The sequence below is a fragment of the Globicephala melas genome, chromosome X (assembly GCF_963455315.2).
Source record: "Globicephala melas chromosome X, mGloMel1.2, whole genome shotgun sequence".
Lineage (NCBI taxonomy): Eukaryota > Metazoa > Chordata > Mammalia > Artiodactyla > Delphinidae > Globicephala > Globicephala melas.
Window position 1 is genome coordinate 61,205,737 of NC_083335.1, and position 23,694 is coordinate 61,229,430.

The following is a 23,694-nucleotide window of genomic DNA, read 5'->3' on the forward strand; positions in this document are numbered from 1 at the left end:
GCATAAATATTTCTTATTTGCATAGTCTTCAACAATGGAATCTAATAATGTACATAGTAGGAGACAGTAGTCATTTTTAAGGCCCTAAGAAACTTAAGTCTTAACAAAGAGAGAGGTATAGTTGTTCTCATTTGAATAGAAATTCTGAAAGGAGTTTCTTCTTGAATCTGCTTTTCAGGGAGGGGTAGAAGAGCAAGAAAGCAAAGAATAAATAGCAGTACTGAAACTGCACGTCACCCAAAGTGAAATCACCAAAACTAGCTTCCTGATCTGCCCAACCTAATTAGGGATTTAACTAAAGGTATTAAGCTGATGTTTTAAATTATACAATTATTTTATTGGAATTGAGACTCTGGGCAGCTTTAACATATTTTAAATATCATAATATATATGGAAAATAATAAGGCAAGAGGCTCATAAAGTGAAGTTCAAAGACAATATAAAAAGTTTTCTTTTTTCCAACCTAAACTTGCTCCAAAAGTGTAACTTTAAGTATTCTATTTCAAAACTGTCTAAACACACCCACAAGTGGTAGCCAGAGAAGACAAGTTGAAGGTTCAAACTCCTTGTGATTTCACGCAACTTTCAGTTCTATTCCAAACCCTCTTGGGGGTAAACAAAACAAAAACAAAAACACAACAGCAACAGAAAACATGGGATAGCTGCTGCTCTGAAGCTCAGAAGAGGGAGGGGGTTCATACATTCTACATTCTGATCCCACACATCTGCTCTTGCCACTGTTGCCTTTTCTCCTGAGCTGTGAAACACAGAGACACTTTCATTTACCATGAATATACACTCTGCTTTCACTCCAGCTTAGCCTATTTCTCCCCACAACTGGTGAAAATTGTTATTCTAAATTAAGAGCACGGGGGATGAGAGAGGGTTTCCCTATCATTTGAAGAAGCCACCACTGGAATCCGCAAATACACAAGAAGGCACTTGTTAGTTCCCTTCCAGTTCTCAATGTATTTGAAGCAGTTAGAAACTGTTTGAAGTAGCATCTTTTGAAAGAAAAGAAAAGGTCAAAATAAGGGACAATATGGAAGGGAAAAACAGGTCCCTTGTTACATTGTTTAAAAAGAAAACCCACAACTTTATATCATTGTTCCCAACTTCTACTCCCATTCTGTCTAGTTCTAACAGACTCTTTAGGCTGAAGTTAAATACCCCCTCCTACACAGTGGCAAAATATAACTATTTGATTACAAGGGTCTCACTCTGTGAAATATAATCACAGTGCCTCAGTAGGCCTCCACTCAGTCATCATCAGTAACAGCATGTTTTACATCCTTTACAGATGTGCACTCCTGCCCCTGCCTCAGTACCTACAGCAAATATGTGAAATGTCCCACTCTTGAAACTTACCAGTGTGAGACTTTCTTGACTTCTTCACCTAACCCCAAAGACCCTATACCACCATCTCCCATTTACCAAAACTCGGTAGCTTTCTTTTTTCTTCAGAGAAGAAATGTGGGACTAACATCACTAGGCAAACAAAGCTAAACTCCATGGAAAAATGAAATCGATGCAACAAAGAGAAGAAAGGGAAGAAGGGGGTGGGGTGGGAAATGCGGGTGTCTAACGAAGGAGAAACTGCCAGACTAACTTCTGCAATTTAACGGTTCTGGGGCAGCAGGAGACTGATGTGTAGAAAAACAACAAAGGTGGGCTTCCCACCCTCCTTACCGCCGTGGAGCCAGAGGAAGATGCAATATACACACGGATCACCATCTTGGTTGGGAACAGCGGCTGTAGTTGTTTGAGTCCTGCAAACGCCTGGAAAGCAGCTGCAGCAAAGGCTGGAATCAAGCTAGGGGCCTTACAGAGGTTGGAAAAGAAGGGTGGGGGAAGGTAGAAGGGGAACTCGCCAGAGCCCCGCCTCCTCCCTTGGCTGCTTTCACTGGGCTCAGAGGGCGGCAGTCCCAGCCCCAAACCCCGGAAGGCACAGGCTCGTTTACATCATTTCTAAATTTTTTTTTTAATTGGGAATCTCGAATAGCACCGCGAGATCTGTTGAAACATTTATTTTTGACCATTCCTTCTCTGAGAAGAGGGAAAGGAGAAAGAAAAAGAAAGAGAGAGCGTTGAATTAAATTAGATTGCGATGAAGGATATTTTCCCACGTAGACTCAAAGTTCTGCGTGTAACTTCCTGCTCAGAAGTGTATGCAAATAAGATGTCTTCTTTAAAAGAGGAAGTTCTGCGTTGAATCCAGACACTAGTGATAAAGACCAAGTTCTCAAAGCCTTGTGCATTTTAAGACTCCTATTACGTAGTGATTGTTCTGATGTTAGCTGGTGGCAGGAATTGGACTTTGAAGCACTGAGCGCTGCCTTGGAAGGTTTAGGAAAAGTGTCAAGTTTCCCAAAGCCCAGAAACAGCAGGATTGGTTTTCTTTTTGAGTTTTGCTTTTTGTTAAATTACGGAATCCTGCTTCCGTGAGAATTTGCAGGAAACCTGATTGACTGGCAAACTCAAGAATGGAGGAAGAAACTGCAAATCAAAAAAAAAAAAAAAAAAAAAAGGAAAATACAGTGTAAGAACGTGAAAGATTTCTGTTACGTTTTGTTTGCTTTCTAACTGACTGGGGAAAGGGAGTTTGTATCATATGTTGCAGGAGATGTGGAAATGGTGAACAGAGAGAGCAAATGGTTATTTGTAGCTCTAGGGAAATGAGCAAACAATTGGTAATGCCCAGAGAGGGACTATATACTTCAAAAGTGTAATTTCACCTTCCCAAATTATGTCAAATGAACAGAAATAAGGAACTTGCAAGATGAATGAGAGTGGAGAAAGGGTGTCAGTCGCCTGCCCTACTTCTTTACCTTTACTTTGAAGTTTGTCCTCCCTCTCCATTCTAGTGATTTATCATCTTTGTCTAGGTTCAGTAATTGTAACAGCTTCCTAACTGTTCCCTGTTCACAGATTCTCCCTTCTCCAAACTCTGTGATCCATACAACAACCTCAAGAGGTGGATATTATCACATCAATTTTTCAGATGAAGAAACAAACCCAATAAAATACTTTTCCTAAAGTTATTTAGCTAGTAAATTCCAGAGTTAAGATTGGTCTTCAAGTCCAACCAACTCCAAAGGCCACCCTCTTAAATATCATTTTAATACACTGCCTGTAACAGGGAAAGTACTCAATAATTGTTAGCTATTTTTCTTCCTAAAATATCAGTTTCATGTGTCACTAAAGACAATGTAGGCTGAAATACTTAAGATAGGTTTCCAGGGCTTCCCTGGTGGCGCAGTGGTTGAGAGTCCGCCTGCCGATGCAGAGGACACGGGTTCGTGCCCCGGTCTGGGAAGATCCCACATGCCGTGGAGCGGCTGGGCCCGTGAGCCATGGCCGCTGAGCCTGCGCATCCGGAGCCTGTGCTCCGCAACGGGAGAGGCCACAACAATGAGAGGCCCGCACACAGCAAAAAAAAAAAAAAAAAGATAGGTTTCCATTGCTAGATTATGTTTCTAAAGTGCTCCCACCGTAATCTGGCCCTACACTATCCATACAGTCTTACCCATTGCTCCCCCAAACTAACTTCCTTGAATAATCATTGGTGACTCCCCACTGCAATAACCATACTTATTACCATTTCCATGCCTTTGCTCTTCCTGTTCCTTTCTTTGCCTTTTCCCCACATCGTCATACTTTTCTGCCTTCTCCATCTGTCCAACTCTTACCTTTATTAGATGCAAATCAAAATCTTTATACTAATGATCAGACTGAAGTAAGTCAGGGTGACCTAGCCACCCTCATCATGGTCAACATCAGGGTGACTGTTATTGTGCTTCCTAGACCACAGAACAGGAAAATCTTCCTTCAGGTTGTGATTTGGCATAATGGGCATAATTTGCCATGTAATAACATAATCTAACCTACCACCTCTCAGTGGTCAATATATATTCTATTTGGACCTATAGTTTATTTTGAATTGATAAAAAAATAAAGAGAAAGAAAGGAAAACTCTTCTATGTATTCTACATACGCATATGACAAAATTAACATCTCCAGAAAACTGAGTGGCAGACAGGATTAGCAATGAGTCCAGTGGATCTTATCAGGAACTTTGAGAAATGGGAAGACAATTCCTGGTGTTTCATTTCTTTTAAATACAGATGTATTAACCTAAGTGAAAATTTTCCCCATAAATTCATATATAAACAAAATCTATTGGTCCTTATTAACAATACTTGGGATACAAGGGGCAGGGGGGCTTTACCAATGATTTTATCCTAGAAAATAACATTGTAGGTTATATTATACTTGTTCCTTACTATAGTTAACCATCTCTGGAATGTACATTTTAGAATGGTCATTTTTGCTTCATTTTAATAGTTCATAGAGCAGTCTCCAAAACCATCTGTTCATATAATTCAACTGGAAAGGTTAAGGTCTGATTAAAGAAGATGGATCAAGGGTTTTCAAACAGTATTTGTGACCAATTGCCACAGGAAATCTATTCATTTTTTAATGAAATAATATTTTTCATAACATAAAATGATTTTATACTGTGTGCAGAAAACTTAACAAACATTGACAAGAAAAAAATCACCCACATTACTATTTAATATAGTAATACTACTATATTAAAAGTAGTATCTGGAGATAACTACTTTTAATATGGTGGCATAAGCATTTCCAACCTAGTCAGAGATAGACAGATGAGGGTGGGTTGAGGGGTTGAGAGAAGTGGTAAAGAGGAAGAGAGAGAGAGAATGTATTTTTCCAATTTATTACAAGATACATACTATTTTTTAATTGCTCTTTGTCACTTAGAAAATATATTTTAAAACTTAGCACAGGACAGAAAATATTATCCTACATGATTTTAATGGCTTTACATGATTCCATTTTACAGATGTACCAAAATGTATTTAAACATTTCTGTATTATTGAACATATTGCTTGTTTTTAATTATTCTATGTAGTTAGGACTGCAGTATACATTTATCAATAAATCTTTGCCCACATCTCTAAAAATTTTTTCAAAGTAAATTCCTAGATGTGCAATTGCTGGCAAACTGGAGAGTTACTCCAGCCTATTGTTATAATGTTATAATTTGGACCCAGTATTGCCCTGATCTGAGAGGAAAAGAATGTTGATTTCATTGAAAAACTAGCTGATGTTTTCCCAATCACAAGAATTCGGTTGGGGAGGTTTGAGTAGAGGCTTTATGGCCATGGTTGTAGAGAATGGAATCTAAGGACAGTTCTTGGCAGGTTTTACTCTCCTCTTCTCCCTCACTGATTTTCCTGATATAAGTCCCTAACGTTTGGAACTTTGCTGAGGTGGCAGGTAAGTTCCTACATATACTTCCCTGCCCCATACCTCCTTAGATGCACCAGGCACTCATACTGGTAATGGCATTAGAATGAATACAGCACTACACAGAAACATACATTTTGGTTCTCTGTGCTGAATTTTTGGGCCAACTGCTGAGCTGGAGGGCATAGGACAGTTTCAGTGAGATGTACATACAGTGGTAGAATTGGGGTGAATGGCATGGGCACAGGTGAACAGATAGAATATGAAGGTTACAGAATTGAGGATATCTGTCACATGGAATGGTTTCACACAGGTGTCTAATAAATTCTGGTAGATATGGGTCGTGCATATGACATAGGATGTAAACTAGAAGACGTCTCACATCCAGAAATTCTACCTCAGGTTTCAATCTCCATGCTTCACTCCTCTGAAACATTTTTGCTGTATTCACTAGAGGTTCTGCTTTATGATGAGAAAACTCTCCCACATCAACATTTCTCTGAATTTTCCTTCTATCTCCTTGCCTTAACTGATACCTACTTCGTCAGGACAGCTTTTACCTTTTGCAAGTGGAGACTGCTTATGCTCTCACAACCCTCTCAGGGTTAGTTGTCTCCAGGTGGGTTATTTTCATTCCGCATGCTGAAAGAGAAGGTCTGCCTAGAAGCTTCATTATCTTGCTCAGCAAATTCCCACTCTGGGCAAAAGCAGTGCTAACTCATCACTGAGCTCTTTGAAGTTAAAATTCATCCCCTTTTCTTTTCTTTTTTTTTTTTCAATTTCACCTAAGTTGTGAATTTATTGGCATAAAGTCGTTCATAATATTGTCTTATTCTCCTTTTAATATGTGTAGAATTTTTAGTGGTATCGCCTCTCTCATTTCTGACATTGGAAATTTGCATCTTTATTTTTTTTTCTGATCTGTTTGGCTAGAAGATTATTGAGTTTGTTGGTCTTCTCAGGGAAACAGATTTGGATTTCACTGATTTTCTATCTTCTTTTTCAGTCATATTGATTTCTTCATTGATCTTATTTCTTTTTTTTTGCTTTAGCTTTAATATGATTTTCGTTTTCTAGTATCTTTTTTTTGAACTTTTTTTCTTTACATCTTTACATCTTTATTGGAGTATAATTGCTTTACAATGGTGTGTTGGTTTCTGCTTTATAACAAAGTGAATCAGTTATACATATACATATGTTCCCATATCTCTTCCCTCTTGCATCTCCCTCCCTCCCACCAACCCTATCCCACCCCTCTAGGTGGTCACAAAACACTGAGCTGATCTCCCTGTACAATGCGGCTGCTTCCAACTAGCTATCTATTTTACGTTTAGTACTGTATATATGTCCATGCCACTCACTCACTTTGTCACAGCTTACCCTTCCCCATCCCCATATCCTCAAGTCCATTCTCTAGTAGGTCTGTGTCTTTATTCCTGTCTTACCCCTAGGTTCTTCATGACATTTTTTTAATTCCATATATATGTGTTAACATATGGTATTTGTCTTTCTCTTTCTGACTTACTTCACTCCGTATGACAGACTCTAGGTCCATCCACCTCATTACAAATAGCTCAATTTTGTTTCTTTTTATGGCTGAGTAATATTCCATTGTATATATGTGCCACATCTTTATCCATTCATCCGATGATGGACACTTAGGTTGTTTCCATCACTGGGCTATTGTAAATAGAGCTGCAATGAACATTTTGGTAATTTACTCTTTTTGAATTATGGTTTTCTCAGTGTACATGCCCAGTAGTGGGACTGCTGGGTCATATGGTAGTTTTATTTGTAGTTTTTGAAGGAACATCCATACTGTTCTCCATACTGGCTGTACCAATTCACATTCTCACCAGCAGTGCAAGAGTGTTCCCTTTCCTCCACACCTTCTCCAGCATTTATTGTTTATAGATTTTTTGATGTTGGCCATTCTGACTGGTGTGAGATGATATCTCATTGTAGTTTTGATTTGCATTTCTCTAATGCTTAATGATGTTGAGCATTCTTTCATGTGTTTGTTGGCAGTCTGTATCTCTTCTTTGGAGAAATGTCTATTTAGGTCTTCTGCCCATTTTTGGATTCGGTTGTTTGTTTTTTGTTATTGAGCTGCATGAGCTGCTTGTAAATTTTGGAGATTAATCCTTTGTCAGTTGCTTAATTTGCAAATATTTTCTCCCATTCTGAGGGTTGTCTTTTGGTCTGGTTTATGGTTTCCTTTGCTTTGCAAAAGCTTTGAAGTTTCATTAGGTCCCATTTGTTTATTTTTATTTTTGTTTCCATTTCTCTAGGAGGTGGGTCAAAAAGGATCTTGCTGTGATTTATGGCATAGAGTGTTCTGCCTATTTTTTCCTCTAAGAGTTTGATAGTTTCTGGCCTTATATTTAGGTCTTTAATCCATTTTGAGCTTATTTTCGTGTATGGTGTTAGGGAGTGATCTAATCTCATACTTTTACATGTACCTGTCCAATTTCCCAGCACCACTAATTGAAGAGGCTGTCCTTTCTCCACTGTATGTTCCTGTCTCCTTTATCAAATATAAGGTCACCACATGTCTGTAGGTTAACTCTGGGCTTTCTATCCTGTTCCATTGATCTATATTTCTGCTTTTGTGCCAGTACCATACTGTCTTGATTACTGTAGCTTTGTAGTATAGTCTGAAGTCAGGGAGCCTGATTCCTCCAGCTCTGTTTTTCGTTCTCAAGATTGCTTTGACTATTCGGGGTCTTTTGTGTTTCCATACAAGTTGTGGAATGTTTTGTTCTAGTTCTGTGAAAAATGCCAGTAGTAGTTTGATAGGGATTGCATTGAATTGGTAGATTGCTTTGGGTTAGTAGAGTCATTTTCACAATGTTGATTCTTCCAATCCAAGAATATGGTATATCTCTCCATCTATTTGTGTCATCTTTAATTTCTTTCATCAGTGTCTTATAATTTTCTGCCTACAAGTGTTTTGTCTCCTTAGGTAGGTTTATTCCGAGATATTTTATTCTTTTTGTTGCAATGGTAAATGGGAGTGTTTCCTTGATTTCACTTTCAGATTTTTCATCATTAGGGTATAGGAATGCCAGAGATTTCTGTGCATTAATTTTGTATCCTGCTACTTTAATAATTCATTGATTAGCTCTAGTAGCTTTCTAGTAGCATGTTTAGGATTCTCTATGTATAGTATCATGTCATCTGCAAACAGTGACAGGTTTACTTCTTCTTTTCTGATTTGGATCCCTTTTATTTCCTCTTCTTCTCTGATTGCTGTGGCTGAAACTTCTGAAACTATGTTGAATAAGAGTGATGAGAGTGGGAAACCTTGTCTTGTTCCTGATCTTACTGTAAATGCTTTCAGTTTTTCACCATTGAGGATGATGTTGGCTGTGGGTTTGTCATATATGGCCTTTATTATGTTGAGGAAAGTTCCCTCTATGCCTACTTTCTGCAGGGTTTTTATCATAAAAGGGTGTTGAATTTTGTTGAAAGCTTTCTCTGCATCTATTGAGATGATCATATGGTTTTTCTCCTTCAATTTTTTAATATGGTGTATCATGTTCATTGATTTGTGTCTATTGAAGAATCCTTGCATTTCTGGAATAAACCCCACTTGATCATGGTCTATGATCCATTTAATGTGCTGTTGGATTCTGTTTGCTAGTATTTTGTTGAGGGTATTTGCATCTATGTTCATCAGTGATATTGGCCTGTAGTTTACTTTCTTTTGACATCCTTGTCTGGTTTTGGTATCAGGATGATGGTGACCTCGTAGAATGAGTTTGGGAGTGTTCCTCCCTCTACTATATTTTGGAAGTGTTTGAGAAGGATAGGTGTTAGCTGCTCTCTAAATGTTTGATAGAATACCCCTGTGAAGCCATCTGGTCCTGGGCTTTTGTTTGTTGGAAAATTTTTATTCACAGCTTCAATTTCAGTGCTTTTGATTGGTCTGTTCATATTTTCAACTTCCTCCTGATTCTGTCTTGGCAGGTAGTGCATTTCTAAGAATTTGTCCGTTTCTTCCAGGTTGTCCATTTTATTGGCATAGAGTTGCTTGTAGTAATCTCTCATGATCTTTTGTATTTCTGCAGTGTCAGTTGTTACTTCTTTTTCGTTTCTAATTCTATTGATTTGAGTCTTCTCTCTTTTTTTCATTATGTGTCTGGCTAATTGTTAATCAATTTTGTTTATCTTCTCAAAGAAACAGCTTTTAGTTTTATTGATCTTTGCTATTGTTTCCTTCATTTCTTTTTCATTTATTTCTGACCTGATCTTTATGATTTTTTTCCTTCTGCTAACTTTGGGATTTTTTTGTTCTTCTTTCTCTAATTGCTTTAGGTGCAATTTTAGGTTGTTTATTCGAGATGTTTCCTGTTTCTTGAGTTAGGATAGTATTGCTATAAAATTCCCTCTTAGAACTGCTTTTGCTGCATCCCATAGGTTTTGGGTCATCGTGTCTCCATTGTTGTTTCTAGATATTTTTTGATTTACTCTTTGATTTTTTCAGTGATCTCTTTGTTATTAAGTAGTGTATTGTTTAGCCTCCTTGTGTTTGTATTTTTCACAGATCTTTTCCTGTAGTTGATATAGTCTCATAGCGTTGTGGTCAGAAATGATACTTGATACAATTTCAGTTTTCTTAAATTTACCAAGGCTTGATTTGTGACACAAGATATGATCTATCCTGGAGAATGTTCCATGAGAACTTGAGAAAAATGTGTATTCTGTTGCTTTTGGATGGAATGTCCTATAAATATCAATTAAGTCCATCTTGTTTAATGTATCATTTAAAGCTTGTGTTTCCTTATTTATTTTCATTTTGGATGATCTGTCCATGGGTGAAAGTGGGGTGTTTAAGTCCCCTACTATGAATGTGTTACTGTCGATTTCCCCTTTTATGGCTGTTAGCATTTGCCTTATGAATTGAAGTGCTCCTATATTGGATGCATAAATATTTACAATTGTTATATCTTCTTCTTGGATCAATCCCTTGATCATTACGTGGTGTCCTTCCTTGTCTCTTCTAATAGTCTTTATTTTAAAGGCTATTTTGTCTGATATGAGAATTGCTACTCCACCTTTCTTTTGGTTTCCATTTGCATGCAATATATTTTTCCATCTCCTTACGTTCAGTCTGTATGTCTCTCTAGGTCTGAAGTGGGTGTCTTGTAGGTAGCATATATATGGGTCTTGTTTTTGTGTCCATTCAGCCAGTCTGTGTCTTTTGGTAAGAGCATTTAATCCATGTACATTTAAGGTAATTATCGATATGTATGTTCCTATTCCCATTTTCTAAATTGTTTTGGGTTTATTATTGTAGGTCTTTTCCTTCTCTTGTTTTTTCTTGCCTATAGAAGTTCCTTTAACATTTGTTGTAAAGCTGGTTTGGTGGTGCTGAACTCTCTCAGCTTTTGCTTGTCTGTAAAGGTTTTAATTTCTCCATCAAATCTGAATGAGATCCTTGCTGGGTAGACTAATCTTGGTTGTAGGTTTTTCTCCTTCATCACTTTAAATATGTCCTGCCAGTCCCTTCTGGCCTGCAGAGTTTCTGCTGAAAGACAAGCTGTTACCCTTATGGAGATTCCCTTGTGCATTATTTGATGTTTTTCCCTTGCTTCTTTTAATATTTTTTTTTGTATTTAATTTTTGACAGTTTGATTAATACTTGTCTTGGTGTATTTCTCTTTGGATTTATCCTGTATGGGACTCTCTGTCCTTCCTGCACTTGATTAACTATTTCCTTTCCCATATTAGGGAAGTTTTCAATGATGTCTCAGAGGTCTCTGAGACGGTTTTCAGTTCTTTTCATTCTTTTTTCTTTATTCTGCTCTGCAGTAGTTATTTACACTATTTTATCTTCCAGGTCATTTATCCATTCTTGTGCCTCAGTTATTCTGCTATTGATCCCATCTAGAGTATTTTCAATTTCATTTACTGTGTTGTGCATCATTGCTTGTTTCATCTTTACTTCTTCTAGGTCCTTGTTAAACATTTATTGCATTTTCTCTATTCTATTTCCAAGATTTTGGATAATCTTTACTATCATTATTCTGAATTCTTTTTCAGGTAGACTGCCTAGTTCCTCTTTGTTTGTTAGGTCTGGTGGGTTTTAGCTTGCTCCTTCATCTGATGTGTGTTTTTCTGTCTTCTCATTTTGCTTATCTTACTGTGTTCGGGGTCTGCTTTTTGCAGGCTGCAGGTTTATAGTTCCCGTTTTTTTTGTTGTCTGTCCCCAGTGGCTAAAGTTGGTTCAATGGGTTGTGTAGTCTTCCTGGTGGAGGGGACTAGTGCCTTTGTTCTGGTGGATGAGTCTGGATCTTGTCTTTCTGGTGGGCAAGTCCATGTACTGGTGGTGTGTTTTGGGGTGTCTGTGGGTTTATTATGAATTTAGGCAGCCTCTCTGCTAATGGGTGGGGTTGTGTTCCTGTCTTCCTGGTTGTTTGGCATAGGGTGGCCAGCACTGTAGCTTGCTGGTCGTTGAGTGAAGCTGGGTGGTGGTGTTGAGATGGAGATCTCGGGGAGATTTTTGCCATTTGATATTATGTGGAGCTGGGAGGGCTCTTGTGGACCAGTGTCCTGAATTTGGCTCTCCCACCTCAGAGGTAGAGCTCTGACTCCTGGCTGCAGTACAAAGAACTTTCATCCACACAGCTCAGAATAAAAGGGAGAATAATTAGAAAGAAAGAGAGAAAGAGAGAAAGAGAGAAAGGAAGAAAGGAAGAAAGAAAGGAAGAAAGAAAGAAAGAAAGAAAGAAAGAAAGAAAGAAAGAAAGAAAGAAAGAAAGAAAGAAAGAAAGAAAGAAAGAAGGAAGGAAGGAAAGAAAGGAAGGAAGGAAGCACGGAAGGTAGGAAGGATGGAAGGAAGGAGATAAAATAAAATAAAGTAAGATAAAATGAAATAAAATTATTAAAATAAAGAATAATTATTAAGAAAAAAAATTTTAAAGAAAAAAAATGACGGACGGATAGAACACTAGGACACATGTTGAAAGCAAAGCTATACAGACAAAATCTCACACACAAGCATACACAGAAAAACTCACAAAAAGAGGAAAATGGGAAAAAATAAAAAACCTTGCTCTCAAAGTCCACCTCCTCAATTTGGGATGATTTGTTGTCTATTCATGTATTCCACAGATGCAGGGTACATCAGCTTGATTGTGGAGCTTTAATCCACTGCTTCTGTGTCTGCTGGGAGGGATTTCCCTTTCTCTTCTTTGTTTGCACAGCTCCCAGGGGCTCAGCTTTAGATTTGGCCCTGCCTCTGTGTGTAGGTCACAGAAGGGCATCTGTTCTTTGCTCAGACAGGACAGGGTTAAAGGAACAGCTGCTTCGGGGGCTCTGGCTCACTCAGGCTGGGGGGAGGGAGGGGTGCGGATGCAGGGCGAGCCTGCGGAGGCAGAGGCCAGCGTGATGTTGCACCAGCCTGAGGTGCGCCGTGCGTTCTCCCGGGGAAATTGTCCCTGGATCCCGGGACCCTGGCAGTGGATGGCTGCATAGGCTCCCTGGAAGGGAGGTGGTGATAGTGACCTGTGCTCGCACACAGGCTTCTTGGTGGTGGCAGCAGCAGACTTAGCGTCTCATGCCCGTCTCTGGGGTCCGCGCTGTTACCCGCGGCTCACGCCCATCTCTGGACCTCCTTTAAGCAGCACTCTTAATCCACTCTCCTTGCGCACCAGGAAACAAAGAGGGAAGAAAAAGTCTCTTGCCTCTTCAGCAGGTCCAGACTTTTCCCCGGACTACCTCCCGGCTAGCCGTGGTGCACGAACCCCCTGCAGGCTGTGTTCATGCCGCCAACACCAGTCCTCTCCCTGAGCTCCGACTGAAGCCTAAGCCTCAGATCCCAGCCCCTCCCGCCCCGGTGGGTGAGCAGACAAACCTTTCGGGCTGGTGAGTGCCGGTTGGCACCGATTCTCTGTGGGGGAATCTCTCCACTTTGCCCTCTGCAACCCTGTTTCTGTGCTCTCCTCCACGGCTCCAAAGCTTCCCCCCTCTGCCACCCACAGTTTCCTCCTGTGTAGGGCCTTCTAGTGTATGGAAAACTTTCCTCCTTCACAGCTCCCTCCCACTTGTGCAGGTCCCATCCCTATTCTTTTGTCTCTGTTTATTCTTTTTTTTTCTTTTGCCCTACCCATGTACGTGGGGAGTTTCTTGACTTTTGGGAGGTCTGAGGTCTTCTGCCAGCATTCAGTAGGTGTTCTGTAGGAGTTGTTCCATGTGTAGATGTATTTCTGGTGTATCTGTGGGGAGGAAGGAAATCTCCACGTCTTACTCTTCTGCCATCTTCCCGATTCCCTTTTCTCTCATCCCCTTTTCTTACACTGGTAATTCCTCTCTTTCTTGTCAAGGTCTTTGAAGTTTTTAAGATTTTGTTAAGTGCGTTCTAAAATTCTAAAGTTCCTTTGATAAGAGGGCTGTTCAGATTACCAAGTCCACCATTGCTAGAGCAGAAATTTCCCCTACTTTTAAACTGTGAGAAAGCTAATATATTATTTACCCTATAACACAGAAAGAAGACTATAAAACCACAATTAGGAAATATTTAATGACATATCTACAAAATATTACCATGTCAACTTCTTTAAATATTAAACTTGGTATTCATAAAAATTTCATTTCATTTGAAAATAATTTGGAGTTTAGATTTTTTTCTACATCAGCAGAATTCCCAAGTATATACAATAGCTGCAGAGAAATAACTGTCAAGCATAATTTAATCAATTGCATGGTGCTGAATGATTTTAAATTTAAAACAAACTATAAAATCTTAATAATAGTTTTTTAAATATTTATATCTAGGTAAGAGTGTAGGTACATTTGAATTTTTATATTTTGATACACTGTGGAGTAGTGTCTCCAAAATGAGAGTGCCTCTTTTATATATTTTTTTAACATCTTTATTGGAGTATAATTGCTTTTCAATGGTGTGTTACTTTCTGCTTTATAATAAAGTGAATCAGCTATATGTATACATATATCCCCATATCCCCTCCACCTTGAGCCTCTCTCCCACACTCCCTATCCCACAAGTCTAGGTAGTCACAAAGCACTGAGCTGATCTCCCTGAGCTATGCAGCTGCTTCCCACTATTTTACATTTGGTAGTGTATACATGACCATGCCACTCTCTCACGTCGTCCCAACTTACCCTTCCCAATCCCAGTGTCCTAAAGTCCATTCTCTATGTCTTTGTCTTTATTCCTGTCCTGACCCTAGGTTCTTCAGAATCTTTTTTTTTTTAGATTCCATATATATGTGTTAGCATACAGTATTTGATTTTCTCTTTCTGACTTACTTCACTCTGTATGACAGAATCTAGGTCTATGTACCTCATTACAAATAACTCAATTTCATTTCCTTTTATAGCTGAGTAATATTCCATTGTATATATGTGCCACATCTTCTTTATCCATTCATCTGTCGATGGACACTTAGGTTGCTTCCATGTCCTGGCTATTGTAAATAGAGCTGCAATGAACATTGTGATACATGACTCTATTTGAATTATGGTTCTCTAAGGGTACATGCCCAGTAATGGGATTGCTGTGTCATACAGTAGTTCTATTTGTAGTTTTTTAAGGAAACTCCATACTGTTCTCCATAGTGGCTGTAGCAATTTACATTCTCACCAACAGTGCAAGAGGGTTCCCTTTTCTCTACACCCTCTCCAGCATTTACTGTTTGTAGATTTTTTGATGATGGGATGGTCATTCTGCCTGGTGTGAGGTGATACCCCATTGTAGTCTTGACTTGCATTTCTCTAATGATTAGTGATGATGAGCATCCTTTCATGGGTTTGTTGATAATCTGCATATCTTCTTTGGAGAAAAGTCTATTTAGGTCTTCTGCCAATTTTTGGATTGGGTTGTTTGTTTCTTTGATATTAAGCTGCATGAGCCGCTTGTAAATTTTGGAGATTAATCCTTTGTAGTTGCTTCATTTGCAAATATTTTCTCCCATTCTGAGGGTTGTCTTCTCATCTTGTTTATGGTTTCTTTTGCTGTGCAAAAGCATTTGAGTTTCATTAGGTCACATTTGTTTATTTTTGTTTTTATTTCCAATTCTCTAGGAGGTGGGTCAAAAAGGATCTTGCTGTGATTTATATCAGAGTGTTCTGCCTATGTTTTCTTCTAAGAGTTTTAGACTGTCTAGCCTTACATTTAGGTCCTTAATCCATTTCTTGTTTATTTTTGTGTATGGTGTTTGGGAGTGTTCTAACTTCATTCTTTTACATGTAGCTGTCGAGTTCTTACAGCACCACTTATTGAAGAGGCTGTCCTTTCTCCATTGTATATTCTTGCCTCCTTTATCAAAGATAAGGTAACCATAGGTGTATGGGTTTATCTCTGTGCTTTCTATCCTGTTCCATTGATCTATATTTCTGTTTTTGTGCCAATAACATACTGTTTTGATTACTGTAACTTTGTAGTATAGTCTGAAGTCAGGGACCCTGATTCCTCCACTTCTGTTTTTCTTTCTCAAGACTGCTTTTGCTATTCAGGGTCTTTTGTGTTTCCATACAAATTGTGAAAGTTTTTGTTCTAGTTCTGTGAAAAATGTCAGTGGTAGTTTGATAGGGATTGCACTGAAGTTGTAGATAGCTTTGGGTAGTATAGACATTTTCACAATGTTGCTTCTTCCAACCCAAGAACATGGTATATCTCCCCATCTGTTTCTATCATCTTTAATTTCTTTCATCAATGTCTTATAGTTTTCTGCATACAGGTCTTTTTTCTCCTTAGGTAGGCTTGTTCCTAGGTATTTTATTCTTTTTTTTTGCAGTGGTACATGGGAGAGTTTCCTTAATTTCTCTTTCAGATTTTTCATCATTAGTGTATAGGAATGCAAGAGACTTCTGTGCATTAATTTTGTGTCCTGCTACTTTACCACATTCAAAGATTAGCTGTAGTAGATTTCTGGTAGCATCTTTAAGATTCTCTATGTATAGTATCGTGTTATCTGCAAACAGTGACAGCTTTATTTCTTCTTGTCCAATTTTTATTTTTTTTTCTTTTCTGATTGCTGTGGCTAAAACTTCCAAAACTATGTTGAATAATAGTGGTGAGAGTGGATAACATTTTCTTGTTCCTGATCTTCACGGAAATGGTTTCAGTTTTTAACCATTGCGAACGATGTTGGCTGTGGGTTTGTCATATATGACCTTTGTTATGTTGAGGTAAGTTCTCTTTATGCCTACTTTCTGGAGGGTTTGCATCATAAATGGGTGTTGAATTTTGTCAAAAGCTTTTTCTGCATTTATTGAGATGATCATATGGTTTTTCTCCTTCAATTTTTTAATATGGTGTATCACGTTGATTGATTTGCATATATTGAAGAATCTTTGCATTCCTGGGATAAACCCCACGTGATCATGGTGTATGATCCTTTTAATGTGCTGTTGGATTCTGTTTGATAGTATTTTGCTGAGTATTTTTCCATCTTTGTTTATAAGTGATATTAGCCTGTAGGTTTCTTTCTTTGTAACATGTTTGTCTTGTTTTGGTATCAGGGTGATTGTGACCTCATAGAATGTGTTTGGGAGTGTTTGTCTCTTTGCTATATCTTGTAAGTGTTTGAAAAGGATAGGGGTTAGCTCTTTGCTACATGTTTGATAGAATTCGCCTGTGAATCCATCTGGTCCTGGGCTTTTGTTTGTTGGAAGATTTTTAATCACAGTTTCAATTCAGTGCTTGTTACTGGTCTGTTTATATTTTCTATTTCTTCCTGGTTCAGTCTCAGAAGGTTGTGCTTTTCTCAGAATTTTTCCATTTCTTCCAGGTTGTCCATTTTATTGGCATATAGTTGCTTGCAGTAATCTCTCATGATCCTTTGCATTTCTGCAGTGTCAGGTGTTACCTCTGCTTTTTCATTTCTAATGTTATTGATTTGAGTGTTCTCTCTTTTTTTCTTGATGAGTCTGACTAATAGTTTATCAATATTGTTTACCTTCTCAAAGAATTAGCCTTTAGGTTTATTGATCTTTGCTATTGTTTCCTTCATTTCTTTTTCATGTATTTCTGATCTGATCTTTATGATTTCTTTCCTTCTGCTAACTTTGTTTTTTTTTCTTCTTCTTCTTTCTTTAGTTGCTTTAGGTTTAAGATTAGTTGTTTATTTGAGATGTTTCTTGTTTCCTGAGGTAGGACTGTAATGCTATAAACTTCCCTCTTAGAAGTGCTTTTGCTGCATCCCATAGGTTTTGGGTCATCACATATTCATTGTCATTTGTGGGTAGGTATTTTTCTTATTTACTCCTTGATTTCTTCAATGATCTCGTGGTCATTTTGAAGTGTATTGTTTAGCCGCCATGTGTTTGTAGTTTTTACAGATTTGTCCGTGTAATTGATATCTAGTCTTATCATGTTGTGGTCTGAAAAGATACTTGATACAATTTCAATTTCTTAAATTTACCAAGGCTTGATTTGTGACCCAAGATATGATGTATCCTGGAGAATGTTCAATGAGCACTTGAGAAGAAAGTTTAATCTGCTGTTTTTGGATGGACTGTCCTATAAATATCAATTAAGTCAATCTTTTTTTAATGTATCATTTAAAACTTGTGTTTCCTTATTTATTTTCATTTTGGAGGACCTGTCCATTGATGAATGTGGGGTGTTAAAGTCCCCAACTATGATTGCATTACTGTTGATTTCCCCTTTTATGGCTGTTAGCATTTGCCTTATATATTGAGGTGTTCCTATGTTGGGTGCATAAATATTTACAATTGTTATATCTGCTTCTTGATTTGTTCCCTTGATCATTATGTACTGTCCTTCCTTGTCTCTTGCAAGAGTCTTTATTTTATAATCTATTTTGACTGATATGAGATCTGCTACTCCATCTTTCTTTTGATTTCCATTTGCATGGAATATATTTCTCCATCCCCACTCTTTCAGTCTGTATGTGTCCCTAGGTCTGTAGAGAGCATATATTCAGGTCTTGTTTTTGTTTCCATTCAGCCAGTTTATGTCTTTTGGTTGGAGCATTTAATCCATTTACATTTAAGGTAATTATCTGTATGTATGTTCCTATTTTCTCAGTTGTTTTTGGTTTGTTATTGTAGGTCTTTTCCTGCTCCTCTGTTTCCTACCTAGGAAAGTTCCTTTAGCATTTGTTGTAAAGCTGGTTTCGTGGTGTTGAATTCTCTTAGCTTTTGATTGTCTGTATAGGTTTTAATTTCTCCATCGAATCTGAATGAGATCCTTGCTGTGTAGAGTAATCTTGGTTGTAGGTTTTTCCCTTTCATTGCTTTATTATGTCCTGCCACTCCCTTCTGGCTTGCAGAGTTTCTGCTGAAAGATCAGCTGTTAACCTTATGGGGATTCCTTTGTGTGTTATTTTTTGTTTTTCCCTTGCTGCTTTTAATACTTTTTCTTTGTATTTAATTTTTGATAGTTTGATTAATATGTGTATTGGCATGTTTCTCCTTGGATTTATCCTGTATGAGAGTCTCTGCATTTCCTGGACGTGATTCACTATTTCCTTTCCCATATTAAGGAAGTTTTCAACTATAATCTCTTCAAATATTTTCTCAGTCCATTTCTTTTTCTCTTCTTCTTCTGGGATCCCTATAATTGAAATGTTGGTGCATTTAATGTTATCCCAGAGGTCTGTGAGACTGTCTTCAAGTATTTTCATTCTTTTTTCTTTATTCTGCTCTGTGGTAGTTATTACTAATATTTTATCTTCTGGGTCACTTATCTGTTCTTCTGCCTCAGTTATTCTGCTATTGATTCCCTCTAGAGAATTTTAAAATTAATTTGTTGTGTTGTTCATCATTGTTTACTTGCTCTTTTGTTCTTCTAAGTCCTTAAACTTTCTTGTGTTTTCTCCTTTCTATTTCTAAGATTTTGGATCATCTTTACTATCATTGCTCTGAATTCTTTTTCAGGTAAACTGCCTAATTCCTCTTCATTTGTTTGGTCTGATGGGTTTTTACCTTGATCCTTCATCTGCTGTGTGATTCTCTGTCTTCTCATTTTGCTTAATTTGCTGTGTTTGGGGTATCCTTTTCACAGGCTGCAGGTTCATAGTTCCCATTGTGTTTGGTGTCTGTCCCCAGTGTCTAAGGTTGGTTATGTGGGTTGTGTCAGCTTTCTGGTGGAGGGGACTGGTGCCTGTTTCCTGATAGATGAGCATGGATCTTTTTTTTTTTCTGTTGGGCAGGACCACATCCGGTGGTGTGATTTGTGGTTTCTGTGACCTTATTATCATTTTACGCAGCCTCTCTGCTAATGGGTTGAGTTGTGTTCCTGTCTTGCTAGTTGTTTCATGTGGGGTGTCCAGCACTATAACTTGTTGGTCATTGAGTGGAGCTGGGTCTTAGCGCTGAGGTGGAGATCTCTGGGAGAGCTTTTGCCCTTTGATATTACATGGAGCGAGGAGGTCTCTGGTTGCCCAATGTCCTGAACATGGCTCTCCCAACTCAGAGGCACAGGCCTGACATGCAGCCAGAGCATCAAGGCCCTTTCAGCCACACAGCTCAGTTGAAAAATGAGAAAAGAAAAGAAAAGAAAAGAAAAGAAAAGAAAGAAGAAAGAAAGAAAGAAAGGAAGGAAGGAAGGAAGGAAGGAAAGAAGGAAAAAAGAAAGAAAGAAAAGTTATTAAAGTAAAAAAAAAATTAAAAATTAACAAAAATTTAAAAAAAATTAAAAAGCAATTTAAAAAAAAGAAAATAATGGACAGACAGAACCCCAGGACAAATGATAAAAACAAAGCTATACAGACAAAGTCACACAAAGAAGCATACACATGCCCACTCGCAAAAAGAGAAAAAGAGAAAAAAATATATATGTATATATATATAAAGAAAGAGAGCTACCAAATCAATTAAAAAATCTACCAATGGTAGTAAACTCTAAATACTAAACTAAGATGAACATAAAACCAGAAACAAACTACATGCAGAAAGCAAGCCCCAAGTCTACAGTTGCTCGCAATGTCACCACCTCAATTTTGGAAGGATTTGTTGTCTATTCAGGTATTCCAGGGATGCAGGGTACATCAAGTTGATTATGAACGTTTAATCCACTGCTCCTGAGGCTCCTGGGAGAAATTTCCCTTTCTCTTTTGTGTTCACACAGCTCCTGTGGTTCAGCTTTGCATTTGGTCCTACCTCTGTGTGCAGGTCACCTGAGGGTGTCTCTTCTTTGCTCAGACAGGATGGGGTTAAAGTAGCAGTTGATATAGGGGCTCTGGCTCCCTCAGGCCTGGGGGAGGGAGGAATACAGAATGCGGAGCGAGCCTGAGGTGGCAGAGGCAAGCATGACGCTGCCACAGCCTGAGGTGCACCATGTGTTCTCCCGGGAAAGTTGTCCCTGGATCACGGGACCCTGGCAGTGACGGGCTACACAGCCTCCTGGGAAGGGAGGTGTGGATAGTGACCTGTGGTTGCACACAGTCTTCTTCGTGGCTGCAGCAGCAGCCTTAGCGTCCCATGCCAGTCTCTGGTGTCCACACTGATAGCCGTGGCTCGTGCCCATCTCTGGAGCCCATTTAGGCGGTGCTCTGAATCCCCTCTCAAAGCGCGCCCTGAAACAATGGTCTCTTGCCTCTTAGGCAGGTACAGACTATTTCCCGGACTCCCTCCAGGGTAGCTGTGGTGCACTAGCCCCCTTCAGTCTGTGTTCACACAGCCAACCCCAATCTTCTCCCTGGGATCTGACCTCTGAAGCCTGAGCCTCAGCTCCCAACCCCCACCCACCCCGGCAGGTGAACAGGTGAGCAGACAAGCCTCCGAGGCTGGTGAGTGCTGGTCCACAATGATCTTCTGTGCGGGAATCTCTCCGCTTTGCCCTCCACACCCCTGTTGCTGCGCTCTCCTCCGTGGCTCCGAAGCTTTCCCCCTCTGCCACCCGCAGTCTCCGCCCACGAAGGGGCTTCCTAGTGTGTGGAAATCTTTCCTCCTTCACAGTTCCCTCCCGGAGCGGCAGGTCCCGTCCCTATTCTTTTGTCTCTGTTTTTTCTTTTTTCTTTTGCCCTGCCCGGGTACTTGGGGAGTTTCTTGTCTTTTGGGAAATCTGAGGTCTTCTTCCAGTGTTCAGTAGGTGTTCTGTACGAGTTGTTCCACATGTAGATGTATTTCTGATGTATTTGTGGAGAGGAAGTTGGTCTCTGCGTCTTAGTCCTTTGTCATCTTGAAGGTCTCCCAGTGGCTGGGATCTTGATGGTATTCAAAGAGCCTTGATAGTTAGCTGGAACCACCAACAATGTTATTCAATGATTCCCTGGTCCCCACCTCTCTGACTGCTCTGGCAGATGGGAGACTAGGAATATAACATTTTTCTTCTATTAAGAGACAGCACATTATTACAAAAATATCTAAATCCAAAAACACAAAACAAAAACAAAAACCCCCTGCACTCTGAAGGACCTACTGTTGTTCTTTCCAAGTTTCAGCAGCAAGGGCAATATCTGCAGTGGAAATAGGGTAGGTCAATGACAGAGTGTTGTACTTAGGATTTCTAAGCCTGTCTCAGTCACCTGCTACATGGTGTTGTGCATCAGCAGGACACGACTTTAGGACTTGGTGCCACAAATTGTCTTGGTTGGGTCTAGAATTCTGATTTCTCCCAAGACATTATGTCCATAGTTGTGGCCGCTAGAGGGTGCCACATACTCATGGGAAAAATGTTCTGTGCTTGGAAAAGCAAGACAACATTGTTAGCTCTGTACAGAATTCCAGAAGAGAGTTAGAATGTCATTTCATCCATTGTCCCTGAACAGTAACAAGAAAATATCTCAGGGAACAATGGGACTCCAGGCAAGAGAAACAACTATTTCTGAAAACCTTTTGATACCTAGAGTAAGGGTCACTGGCCCCTTATTCTTTCATTGGTTATCACTGATTCGAGAAGAGTAGTGAGTCAACCTGTGAAGATAACTCATTTGTCTTTAGAAGAAATGTGACGAAGTTAGGGTGGAGGGTGATTTCTCAGGTATTATTTCTTCCAAAGAGTGGCCTGCTCTGAGGTCCCATTCCCTCTCTCTCTCTCTCTCTCTCTCTCTCTCTCTCACACACACACACACACACACACACACACACACACAAACACATACACATGCAAACACACCATGATTTATGTAATTATAAATCTTAAAAGGGCCTCAGAAGTCAGTCTAAAGCCCTAGCTTCCTCCACACCCTAGTAATAATAACCTCATCAAGTAGTTGCCTGGGCAATGCTTGTGAACACCTCCAGTTACAGTGAACTCACAATTCCTGAGGCATTCCCATTCCATTTTGGCGTGAGCTCAAAACTTTAGAAAATAATTTATGAGGTTGAGCTGAGAACTATTTTCTTTTATTTTTCTTTGATACTAATAATTTCCAGTTATTAACTCATTTCTATTCTTGTGAAAGCCTTTGTAATGGAGGACTTCTCTCCTCCAAGTTTATATTTCCAGTTTTTCTAACCATTGTTCATATGCTGTGATAGATGTCTAGAGGTCTCTCCTCTGAATATGCTCTGGTTTATCAATTTCTCTCTTCTGCAAAGGGTGATCCCCAGAACTGAATATCATGCTCCAAGCATGGTATGACTAGCATCATGTAGAGTACTATGGGGCTCTCATTCAGGACTCAGTGTTTCTCTTTTAGCTCTCCTGTTAGTGGGGAATGGTAATCTTATTGTGCATTTCCCTGTATACTAAGAAGTTGTGCACCTTTTCATACATTTATTGTCTTTTTGATATTTTATTTTGCAGTATATCTGTTCAGAACTTTTGCTCATTTTTAAGTTTGTGTGCCTTTCTTTGTCTGTATCCCAAATAGCAGCTTTGTGTCCCTTATCTGTACTGTAAATAACGTCTTCCAGCCTGACTTAATAGTTTCATTTTATAAACAATAGCTCTTAATTTTAATTTATTTAAATACATCAATCTTTTCCTTTATGGTTAATTGGCTTCATGTCAATTATTTAAGAAGTCTTTCCAGACCCTGAGGGCATGAAGATGTTCTCATATTCATTTAAAAAGCTTTATTGTGGTGGTTTTTAAATTACTTTTAGAGCTACAATCCACCCAGAATTGATTTTCATGTAAGGTATGAGATATAGATAAAATTTAATTTTTTTCCAAATAGATATCAAATTATTCTAGCACTAGTAATTGAAAAAAACATTCTTTTTGCACCACTTTGCAATGTCACTTTTGCCAAAGATCAAGTGATCATACATGCATGTGTCTGCTCCTGGTATCTCCCTTCTATTCCACTTGTCTGTTTATCTATCATTGTGTCAAAACCACACTACCTTAATTACCATCAATTTTACTATGCCCAGCTCTGGCGCAGACCGCAGAGACGGGCATCTTGAAAACTTGTAGAGCAAGTTCTCCTATTGTGGCCTTCTTCATTAAGTGTCTGTTTGTAGTCATTTATATTTCCTTTCAAAAAGTTAGAATGTCTGTAACTGCAATATAAAAACACAATTGGGGGGCT

General features: G+C 38.9%; 1 protein-coding gene across 1 annotated transcript in view; it reads right to left on the reverse strand.

Moving 5' to 3' along the window:
* Window positions 1–1,953, reverse strand: part of SH3BGRL (SH3 domain binding glutamate rich protein like) — a 91,382-nt gene extending 89,429 nt beyond the window's left edge. Inside the window, exon 1 of the mRNA XM_060292293.1 lies at window positions 1,690–1,953. Within this exon, the coding sequence (XP_060148276.1) occupies window positions 1,690–1,734 (45 nt within the window). The 5' untranslated portion in view covers window positions 1,735–1,953. The remainder of the gene's footprint in view (window positions 1–1,689) is intronic.
* Between the last annotated feature and the right edge of the window lie 21,741 nt (window positions 1,954–23,694).